This window comes from Magallana gigas, chromosome 1 (genome assembly GCF_963853765.1).
Source record: "Magallana gigas chromosome 1, xbMagGiga1.1, whole genome shotgun sequence".
In the NCBI taxonomy this organism is placed as follows: domain Eukaryota; kingdom Metazoa; phylum Mollusca; class Bivalvia; order Ostreida; family Ostreidae; genus Magallana; species Magallana gigas.
Window position 1 is genome coordinate 17,442,057 of NC_088853.1, and position 12,683 is coordinate 17,454,739.

General features: G+C 32.9%; 1 protein-coding gene across 1 annotated transcript; it reads left to right on the forward strand.

Annotated features, from left to right (window-relative positions):
• The first annotated feature begins 3,758 nt into the window (after window positions 1-3,758).
• LOC117688412 (adhesive plaque matrix protein 2) lies at window positions 3,759-11,413 on the forward strand. Its single transcript, XM_066084566.1, has 6 exons — window positions 3,759-3,949; window positions 4,297-4,369; window positions 4,798-4,929; window positions 9,691-9,798; window positions 10,223-10,330; window positions 11,062-11,413. Exons 1-6 carry the CDS (start codon window positions 3,944-3,946, stop codon window positions 11,082-11,084), a joined length of 450 nt encoding a protein of 149 aa, XP_065940638.1. The 5' UTR covers window positions 3,759-3,943; the 3' UTR covers window positions 11,085-11,413.
• Window positions 11,414-12,683: the final 1,270 nt, after the last annotated feature.

A 12,683-nucleotide genomic window follows, 5' to 3' on the forward strand; every position in this document is an offset into this window, starting at 1 on the left:
TGAACACATTCGGATTTTTTTGTTAAGTCGTTCTTGAAATCGAAAAGGTTTTTGTTACTTCGTACTTAAAATCATTTGGGTTTTGTTAAGTCGTACCAGGAATAATTCGATTTTTGTCATCTTTTTATTTAATTTACTCTTGTTATTGGTTTAAGAGCTCTGCTTCTTACAGGAACTTCAAGCTTTGCTCCTTATACTAACGGAAGACCCACTCGTTGCTTTGCAACGAGCTTTGCTCTAGTTTGTATTATAATTGTATTCATAACTTTGCCCGTATCATAATATATTGCATTATTTACCTTTGAAATAGTTTGCAGTAAGCGTTATTTACATTACTGTACAGGCTTATTCAAAACAAAACTCTATTGATAATTAAAACAGTGGTTAAAGGTCGGAGAGAAATAACTTCCCTTTGTATAAAAACTTTATTTTAAACTCCCAGTTCATTATTTTCAGTTTATTGTTCTCCTTAATATTTATTTATCACTGAATAATGAATTTTAATTAAAGATGAAATTACATACCGTATTATAATAGAGCAAGATAAAACTTATTAGTATGATTCAAAATAAAGGCGTCAAAATACCTGAAGAGAACAATAATAGATGATATTGTAGGGACGTGTTAATACGTGTTGATGTTAGATTGAATTAAGGTTTTATTTTAATTCCTATTCATTTTTAAGGGGCCAGACAAAACAACGATACAGGTCTATATCAATAGTATAGGACTTCCAAGCAGTATCCTGGACAACTGTTTACACTACATCGAGATTAGAGATTATCTCTCTGGAACCAAGGGAAAACTGTAATATCCTGAATACAAATACATTATTTTTAGTTTTAGTATCATTTTTTATAACAGATATCATAACTACCGGAGTTTAGTCTTTACCTGTATCTCGTAAGGAAATTTTTATGACTTTTGTAATTGAACAAAAAGAAATATAAGTTAAAATTTAATATGTTGATATCATTGTTATTACAATAATACCTCAATCTAAACACAACAATCAAACAATTTGCCACTATAATCATCCAAACTAATAAAAGCAAGGTATGGGAAGACAATTTTTATTGTTATTGGAAATGTATGCAAATGTGCCAAGATTAAACTGAACATTTAAGGTATATATCGTTTATTTTGTTTAACTTTAAGATTTATCTACTTTCAACATACAATGGCACCCTTAAACGTAGATTGCTTTCGTCATCATTAATGCGAAAAAAATAAACAAAAATTTATTTTTCACAGTATCTGTGGAAACTCAGGAGGTGCAAGATTTATCAAGAAGAACCTAGGACCCACCAATATGATGTTGGTCCGTTTTGATAGCCAATACAGCGTTATCGAACCCGGAAGAGGCTTTTTATTGACAGTGACTGCAGCCCCATCTGGTAAAACTCTTCTAAACGCAATAGAATATATATGAATAGCTTGAAAATATTTTTTTAGAAAAATTGATTGCTTTCAGGATTTTAATAATCTTAAGTTTTATTCTTTTTCTTTGCATGAAGCTTGCATAAGTTCGCCATGTAAATACCCCGCAACCTGTAAAGATGGATTGCACTCAGACGAATATACATGTTCATGTACTGAGGGATATTCGGGAACCAATTGCGATACTGTTGCTTGTATGTCGGACTTTTTTTTCTCGCCTTAACATTATATATGATATATATCTAATCATATATCTCATTTCCCCTCAATGTTGCTATATTATATGTAAATATTGTAATTTGATGAAATCACATTATATGTCAGTCAGGTGGGTTTTTTTTAATTTAAATCCAAACATGAATGCAAATGATGTTACTTGGTTACATATATCTGTCCAGCTAATGCAACAGTGACAGACAGTTTTGAGCGCGACTTTACAACATTAATGAGACATGGCACATCAGGAGTTGATTTTAAATGGACGACGAACAAGGTATGTTTCATGTAATGCCTGTGCATGATGTGCATAACATGCATTGACCATTGATAATTAAGGTCTTCCGTTTCCAGCGGATCTCAGAAACTATCAGAGATATGAATTTGAATTTTTTAGGTAGCATATAGCTTAAAATTGTACACCATTTAGTTGTTTTGCATCAGTGGTGCCATTTCTTGGAGCTCGTTTAGGCACGAAAATTTGGTACAAATTTTGTATGAACATTTTCATACGTTTTGATCCGCATCTTTTTTAATCAGTTGATATTTTGTAAAGACATAAATAACAAAAATGAGAGAGCAACAAGAGGTCTTTCCACCAAAATAAAGAGACAGGGGCTGACCTCTTTATTTTTGGGACCAAGAATCTCGTAAAGTATATTACAAATGACTTAAAAACGATTAAGATTTTATAATGCATTATAGAAGCAAAGTTATTGATCGTAGAAATAACTATCTGGAACACTCATTGACACACCCATTATTACGTAATAAGGGAATTTTATACATTATCAGAAAGGAAGGGGGGGGGGGGTTAATTCTGAGTTTGTATCGAATATACATGGTATCATTTAAAACAGCAATTGACCGGAACACTTACTCGTTACTCGTAACGAGATCGTATCTAATTTTATTAATATTTTTAGATGCAGTGTGACACTTTTAAGTTAATATTGAAAGATCAGTTAAAAGCCGAATTCAATTGCGAGCCAATTATTTGTTTTGGTCGTGCAATCGATATCATTAACACAACTTTGTTTTCAAATAAAGTGATTTCGATAATTCAATTGAATTTGAATATATTTATCACTCTAAAGGCTTATATATCTCTTAATTTTTTATTTATTTAATATGTCTTTTTACCAAGATAGTATACAACATATGTTTTAAATCTGTACTGTTACTATTTAATTTAAGCATAAGGTATATTCGTGAGATTTGTTAAAAAATGAATTTTGCTGTCAATAATTAATCTTTAGAAATAAATTTAATTATATATATATATATATATATATATATATATATATATATATATATATATATATATATATATATATATATATATATATATATATATTTGATATAAATTTTACTTTATACGCGTTGCAGTATTGGGACCTTCATAACTTTGATATAGCGGCATTTGATGGTAACCTTATGGCTTCACTCCGTAAATACAACGTTGGCGCTGATTTTACCTACACGGGAGTTGCAAAACTAGAAACATCTGTCGTATTTACAAGTATGTATTATCTATCCGCAGGCAACACCTTTTCTGCTATAAACTCAGACAGTTTCTCATTATGTTTTCAGAATGGCATGTAGCCATTATTCTAACGTTGTTTTTTTTTATACTTTCTATGTTATTGATATTGCTAAGTTAAAAATAAATTCCGAAAAAAATGTCTATTTTCAAGGTGCATGGTTTCGACAGGATGAAACCTTGCTATTCAGTCGAAGAAATGTTTACTGAGATGCATGTCAAATAATTAAGTAATTACATAACTATGCCATTGATTAGCCCTTTAGGAATTGCAAAGCTAGACCATTAAGTCACTTTTCAATAATGGTATAGCTGTGGTATTCAGTCCCTCGGTACTGACATAGCTAGATAATTCAGTCACTTTTCAATCAAGGCGTGATAATGCCAATGAGACACTATTTAGTAATGGCATAGCTATGTTAATTAGTCATTTTTCAGTTATGACATAGCTTTGCAATTCAGTCAACTTTCATTAATCATTTTGCCAATCTATAGTTGAATGACTGTCACAGCAGTGTTCGCTGCCTTTTTTCTGACTAATTACTAGTGTTGAATCTAGAAGCCAACCGATGCCTGCGATTTAACTATGGATTAGAATTCAACTATTATGGAAGTAAATTCAAAACCACGTTGACGGTCAGAATATTCAGTAACTCTGGGACATTGAGTGATGTACATGAATTTTCTAAAGATAGTAATACCAGCTGGACGAGTGTGGAAATTAACTTACCTGCAGTCAATGACATGAAGGTAAACATGCACAGCAGAACCACCGATTTGTTTTTATAGCGTTATAAGCAAAATTATGATTTGTTTAGATACAGCTGTGTTTTCTTTTCAATTATTTTATTAGTTTTCACCAAAATTCGAAATTGAAGAATTTGTAGTGTCTGTATTTTCTCAATGATTTCCTAGATTTTATATAGATATTTGTCCTACATTATGGGATAAATAAACATTGTATTGCAATATTTTAATGATAAAAAGAACCCCCAAAAACAAGGGAGCTAGAGACCATAAACAAGATGAAAAAATGAAAAGAAGTAGAAGATACAGATATAGTGGAATAATTTATGTTTTTTTTTATTTAATCACAGATTGAGTTTGAGGGTAGATTCGGAGTCCCGAAACTTGTTCTTGATAACATCCGCATATCGCCACTTCTATGCTGTAAGTTCCTTGAATATTCAAGCGTAAATGTCATACACTTACGATTAACGCATGTTAAAATTGCAGTGCTACTTCATTAGCAACCATTTTAAAGTATAATACATGCAATTGTTATTTGTTGAACAGTACTTTATGAGTAAACTTGAATTGCTACTCTCTAAAAACAAAATATTTATAATAAAATTAACGATACTGATAATAATAAAATTAATAACAACAACAAACAAACTAAATTTCAAACAATAGGAACACGATATAAAGCGTTTTATTGTATAAGACATTTAAGAAAAAAAATGTTATTCTTTTAAACTTATTAAAAAAGATTTACTTACTCCACGTTTTTCATACCATACCTCATTTTTTGGCGGGATGGAGTTTTTGATGCCACTGATCAAAAATGAAAAAAAAATCTTTCATTTTTACAACAGATGAAGATAACCCATGTGATAACGTTGTGTGCCAATATGGTGGGAAATGTGAAGTCAATGTGAGCAGAAGCCATAATCCCCAGTTCTGGTGCAACTGTCGGTTCGGATTCTCAGGAGAATTTTGTGAAAAATGTTAATGCACATATTTTTTTTTTCCATTAATGAAATCACATTCTATCGAATGCACAAACACACAATAGGCACTTTCAAAGTACGGGTTTGTGTTGCTGTAAGATAAATTAATAATTTCGAAACCTAATAAAACTATTTTATTCACTAATAATATAAACGTTATTCTTATATGTATTATCGTTAAGTAGTGGCGTCGGAAGCAAATTGAAAGTTTGGGGGCTTGACTAATCCTCAGAAATCTTGACAAGCAAAAAACAAACAAAACAAAACTAATTCCCTGAAATCATGGGGGGTCCCTGTATTTGCAAAAAATGATTTCCCCCAAATCATGAAATTCCTTAACAGTTACCGAGGTGGGGAGGGGGGGGGTTGGGGGGGCGTATACCTATGACTCCAAGTTCTTAATATTTCAATCTTTTTGACGAATATTAACGATGAATTATGATGTTTGCTGCGAGAAAAAGTGGGCGGGGGGCTGAACACTCTGGATGCTATGTGCCTAATTATAATGGTTTGGTCTAACTTTGCAAAAACAAGAGGCCCATGGGCCACATCGCTCACCTGAACAGCAGTTCCTTGTAACATTACATTTCGTAGCATATGCTTTTTCTATTTTAAACATTGAACCCCTTTCTGGGGACCCAGTTATGGTCCGAGGTTTATGGTTGGCTTGAACAACATAAATAGTAACATAGGAATTAAAATGTGTAGCACTGCGGTGTGACCGCACGTACACAACCTGAAAAAGAAGAGAAGAGTTCCACTTCAAGAGGAATAACTCTCAGACTATACAGAACATCAAGAAAGATAACTCTTGGTTCCACTACATTAGAGTTTACACAATTTGAGGATCCTTGCAAAGTAATCTCACAAACTGTAGCATTATAGTTCTCGAGAAAAACTTTTTAAAAACATTTTCAATATATCTTTCTATGTTAAACTTTGAACCCCTCTTGGGGCCACAGTATTAGTCCAGTGCTAAAGTTTTAATTATTTGGAATCTACATTATTTAAGGATGCTTGCATAGTTATCTCACAAGCTGAAGCATTATAGTTCCCTAGAAAAAGATTTTTCAACATTTTCCCTCTATATTTCTATGCTAATTTAAACTTTGAACACCTCTTGGGGCCCCAGTATTAGATTGAGGTCACGGCTTTTTTAATTTCGAATCTACACTATTTGAGGGTGCTTACGTAGTTATCTGACAAATTGATGCATTGTAGTTCTCGAAAAGAAGATGTTTAAACATTTTCCATATATACCGGTACTTCTACATTTAACTTTAAACCCATCTTGGGTCCCTAGTATTAGTCCAAGGGTCACTATTTTAAAACTGTCGAACCTTCATTATCCAAGGTTGTATGCATGATAGTAATCTCACAAATTGAAGCATTGTAGTTCTCGAGAAGAAGATTTTTTAACATGTTACCTTTATATTTCTATAATAAACTTTGACCCCATCTTGGGGCCCCAGTATTGGTCTGGGGTCACGATTTTACCAATTAGGAATCTACATAAGCGAAGGATGCATGCATAGAAATTCCACAAACTAAAACATTGTAGTTCTTGAGAAGAAAATTTTGAAACTTTTCCTTTATGCTTTTTAAAATGTTTAAATTTTGAACCCCTCTTGGTGCCCATCAATTGTCCGGGAGTTACAATTTTTTGAATCTACATTATTTAAGGATGTACATGTATGCATAGTAATATCCAAAACAGTTGCACTATAGTTCTTGAGAAGAAGATTTTAAAACATTTTCCTATATATGTTAAAATCTAAACCCCTACTGGGGCCCCAATTTTTGTTCGGGGGTCACGATTTTTACAATCTTCACTATATATACAACCTTTTGTGTATGTATTGGCATTTTTGGTGAAGTGGTTCTTGAGAAGAAAATTTTTAAACATTTTTCATATGTAGTTCTATGTTAAACTTTGAACCCCGCCTGGGGCCCCAGTTTTGGTCTGAGGGTCGCGATTTTTACAATTTAGAATCTTCATTATACATTCAAGCTTTTGTGTAAATATTGGCATTTCTGGTGCAGTGGTTCTTGAGAAGAAGATTTTTTAAACATTTTCCTATGTATTTCTATGTTAAACTATGAACCCCACCTGGGGCCCCAGTTTTGGTCCGAGGGTCACGATTTTTACAATTTAGAATCTTCACTATATATACAAGCTTTTGTGTAAATATTGGCATTTCTGGTGAAGTGGTTCTTGAGAAGAAGATTTTTTAAACATTTTCCTATGTATTTCTATGTTAAACTTTGAACCCCGCCTGGGGCCCCAGTTTTGGTCCGAGGGTCACGATTTTTACAATTTAGAATCTTCACTATATATACAAGCTTTTGTGTAAATATTGGCATTTCTGGTGCAGTGGTTCTTGAGAAGAAGATTTTTTAAACATTTTCCTATGTATTTCTATGTTAAACTTTGAACCCCGCCTGGGGCCCCAGTTTTGGTCCGAGGGTCACGATTTTTACAATTTAGAATCTTCACTATATATACAAGCTTTTGTGTAAATATTGGCATTTCTGGTGCAGTGGTTCTTGAGAAGAAGATTTTTTAAACATTTTCCTATGTATTTCTATGTTAAACTTTGAACCCCGCCTGGGGCCCCAGTTTTGGTCCGAGGGTCACGATTTTTACAATTTAGAATCTTCACTATATATACAAGTTTTTTGTGTAAATATTGGCATTTCTGGTGCAGTGGTTCTTGAGAAGAAGATTTTTTAAACATTTTCCTATGTATTTCTATGTTAAACTTTGAACCCCGCCTGGGGCCCCAGTTTTGGTCCGAGGGTCACGATTTTTACAATTTAGAATCTTCACTATATATACAAGTTTTTTGTGTAAATATTGGCATTTCTGGTGCAGTGGTTCTTGAGAAGAAGATTTTTTAAACATTTTCCTATGTATTTCTATGTTAAACTTTGAACCCCGCCTGGGGCCCCAGTTTTGGTCTGAGGGTGGCGATTTTTACAATTTAGAATCTTCATTATACATTCAAGCTTTTGTGTAAATATTGGCATTTCTGGTGCAGTGGTTCTTGAGAAGAAGATTTTTTAAACATTTTCCTATGTATTTCTATGTTAAACTATGAACCCCACCTGGGGCCCCAGTTTTGGTCCGAGGGTCACGATTTTTACAATTTAGAATCTTCACTATATATACAAGCTTTTGTGTAAATATTGGCATTTCTGGTGCAGTGGTTCTTGAGAAGAAGATTTTTTAAACATTTTCCTATGTATTTCTATGTTAAACTTTGAACCCCGCCTGTGGCCCCAGTTTTGGTCCGAGGGTCACGATTTTTACAATTTAGAATCTTCACTATATATACAAGCTTTTGTGTAAATATTGGCATTTCTGGTGCAGTGGTTCTTGAGAAGAAGATTTTTTAAACATTTTCCTATGTATTTCTATGTTAAACTTTGAACCCCGCCTGGGGCCCCAGTTTTGGTCCGAGGGTCACGATTTTTACAATTTAGAATCTTCACTATATATACAAGTTTTTTGTGTAAATATTGGCATTTCTGGTGCAGTGGTTCTTGAGAAGAAGATTTTTTAAACATTTTCCTATGTATTTCTATGTTAAACTTTGAACCCCGCCTGGGGCCCCAGTTTTGGTCCGAGGGTCACGATTTTTACAATTTAGAATCTTCACTATATATACAAGTTTTTTGTGTAAATATTGGCATTTCTGGTGCAGTGGTTCTTGAGAAGAAGATTTTTTAAACATTTTCCATATGTAGTTCTATGTTAAACTTTGAACCCCGCCTGGGGCCCCAGTTTTGGTCCGAGGGTCACGATTTTAACAATTTTGAATCTTCACTATATATACAAGCTTTTGTGTAAATATTGGCATTTCTGGTGCAGTGGTTCTTGAGAAGAAGATTTTTTAAACATTTTCCTATGTATTTCTATGTTAAACTTTGAACCCCGCCTGGGGCCCCAGTTTTGGTCTGAGGGTCACAACTTTTACAATTTAGAATCTTCACTATATATACAAGCTTTTGTGTAAATATTGGCATTTCTGGTGCAGTGGTTCTTGAGAAGAAGATTTTTTAAACATTTTCCATATGTAGTTCTATGTTAAACTTTGAACCCCGCCTGGGGCCCCAGTTTTGGTCCGAGGGTCACGATTTTAACAATTTTGAATCTTCACTATATATACAAGCTTTTGTGTAAATATTGGCATTTCTGGTGCAGTGGTTCTTGAGAAGAAGATTTTTTAAACATTTTCCTATGTATTTCTATGTTAAACTTTGAACCCCGCCTGGGGCCCCAGTTTTGGTCTGAGGGTCACAACTTTTACAATTTAGAATCTTCACTATATATACAAGCTTTTGTGTAAATATTGGCATTTCTGGTGCAGTGGTTCTTGAGAAGAAGATTTTTAAAGACATGCACCCTATACTTACTGTTTCGCAATTATCTCCCTTTTGAAAAGGGCTGTGCCCTTTATTTTAACAATTTATAATCCCCTTTCCATAAGGATGCTTTGTACCAAATTTGGTTAAATTTGGCCGAGTGGTTTTTGAGAAGAAGTTGAAAATGTGAAAAGTTTACAGACGGACGGACAGACAGACAGACGGACGGACGGACGGACGGACGACGGACAACGGGTGATCAGAAAAGCTCACTTGAACCTTCGGTTCAGGTGAGCTAAAAAGGCGGGAGGGCCCTCCTACCCCCCCCCCCCTTCCGTTTCCAATGCATGTGCAATTGAAAATGTATTTGTTTTGTCGTTTCGTTTTTAGACGTTTGTACCGAGAAAAGCTGTCTAAATGGAATATGTTTTCCGTTGTCCTCCTCGGCATTCAAATGTAAATGCGAAGCAGGCTGGAGCGGCGATACATGTGACATATGTAAGTAGGCATACCATATATTTTGTTTTAATCACCATTATTTTCTTCTGATGTACAGTTAACTAATGTTTTATTTATATTAAACGTTTAAAAATTCTTACACTTGCCAAAATAGTGTTTTTGTTTCAAGGCATTATATAAATTGTTTATCATAGAACATAAACACAATTTACGCTACAATTATCTACTTATTTCAATTTCTGTTGCATATCTGCATTTGAAACCATGACCTAAACGAATAAATGGATGACGTCACAATGCAGTTTTAGGTCGGGGATTTGTACACTGTTATATTTGAAAATTGAACAGGGTTTGCTTTGGTTAATTGGTTTACCTTTATACAATCAAACCAAGCTGTAGTTTCGGGATAAAATAAATCCTAAAACTATTGAAATTATAAAAGCCCACTTTGATTATTTTTAAGATACGTGTGCCAATGTAAACTGTAACCAAGGAAGCTGTGAGGCTCTATCAGAAACGGAAACGCGTTGCAATTGTGACTCTGGCTGGTACGGAGAGTTTTGTGATCAAAGTAGGTATTGACCACAATCACATAGAGTGGATTTCATCAACAGTCTTAATGACTTTAATATCCTCATTAATCGTGAATTGTCTTAGCATCATCATTCTTGAGGTAGAAGTACTAAGATATTATTTACTTTTAATCGGTAGATTTTTTTTAAGATTTTAAAATCATATCAATATATAAAATAATTAAAATCCATCAACGTTTTTCATATATAGGTGTCTCATAAAAAAAAAACTTTAAAAAGAAAGATACTCTTTTATCATCAGATCCATGTCTGGTGGTTTTGTATTTTGTTCTTTTTATTTTATGTGTGTGGCTTTTTTTTAAAGGGGGCGGTATTGTTCAAATGTCATACATTTCACTTACAAATGTAAATATACTTAAAACAAATATTGATATCGATGTCTGTTTTACTCTTGAGAAGATTTTTGTAAAAAAAAATAAACTATAACAAAAGCCACGCGAGGATATGTCGAATACAGAAGCCTAGTGCGTTTATCTATCCATCTATCTATCTATCTATCTATCTATCTATCTATCTATCTATCTATCTATCTATCTATCTATCTATCTATCTTTATAGCCTATATATATTTGTTCATCTATCTACAGGTATACTAGTATTTGGTTCAAACATGAAATAAAATTGCATCTAAAAGTCTCTTAACTTAATGGATATGATTTGTTGTATGTATTTGCTTTTTAACTTTTGTATTTTTTTTTCATCATTTTAGGTTCATTTTATCCTGGATATTGAATGTGATTTTGGAACCAGCGAAAAAGTTAGGGAATTGTATGTTGCACCATTCGCCTGGCTGTCTGTTCTGAACTTACATATATTAATCGGTTTTTGTTTGCTTGATTATTACATGTACACAGAATGAAACTGTGCTATTCAGTAAACTGAAATATGACTGAAAAGGAACTGAAATGTTACTGAATGACATAGTTATACTGGTCACACATACTATGCATGTGGAAAAGCTGATTATTTTTTCTGATTGTAAAGTGTTTTTGGCATTACTGGACAAATGATGCGTTAAACATGATTTTAACTAAATATATAGCATTCCACATATTCAATTGATTGTGATCTATGCGCAGTGTTATTTAAAAAGACTTTTTTTCAAGCTTTTCAACTAATTTTGATGGAAATGACATGTAAACTTTAATATAGCCTTTTAAACAACGATGTTTTGTAGATCATTTGTAGTAATTGTAATGATATTGCTTATTAGTTTTAAACATATTTCGCAACTGTTTAGCAAAGCTGCAGAGTGCATGCTTCTTGTAAAGAAAAATAAGTAAAATAAGATTGTTGCCAATAACAGCGATCAAATGATGATTAATATATATTTATGTTTAAATTACTTGCTAATTTTCATCATTTGTTTTTACACTTGACAACTTCCATACCAAAAAATGAACAAAAACAATTAATGAACATAAAAAAGTGGCAAATTACGATACCAATATCATTGCAAAATTAAAAGCCAAAAAAGTATGACAAAAGTAATATAATACCAACCGCATTACAGATCTGCCTTGCAGGGAATGCTACTTATTCTTCAAAATATAAACTTTGGTATTTCAACAATATTTCCAGCCTTATTTTACAATGCACATCGTGGAAAGGGCCCGGTGTTCATCGAAAAATTTTGTATAAAATTCTGCATTTTTATATAAAACATGGTGTTCATAACTGTAACATATTACATTTAAAAACACTCAAAACCTATTGATATTGTAGAATTATTCCAATTATTACTAAACACCTAAAACACAACTTAATGCATATAACATCCATTTTTTTTCTCGAAATAAATCATCATGATATGGCTTTTGGAGCACCAGTATCGGAAATATAATAATGGCATTGAAATGACACTTATTGTTAATTTAATACTGGTAGAACAAATGCATCTGCGTGCAAGATAACTTGAATATAATTAAGTTCTCCCAATTGCATAGATATGATTTTTCCAGAGTACGAATTTCTTCTCCAGCATCCGCCAGTAGGTGGCGATATATAGGAAACGCGAAAACGAAAGTGGAAGTAGGTTTAGAAATCTGGCGACAAAAAAGCGCTGCAGCTATGCTTAGCGCTTTAAAAAACATAAACAAACTACCATAGTAATTTATTGTTTCTGTTGTAAATACATTAATAAATATCAGTATAGGAATAATATCGTCCTTATGTTCGCCCTCTAAAACCGAAATGGTTTTACTCATTCTTGAATTCGCCTGGTCTAAGTTAAAACAGATATATAATTATTTTGATTAACTTAGATATATTGTTTGTAACTTGTTAAGTCTCAATGTCTAAAACAAGGAGGGAAAGGGTAAAAAAACTGAG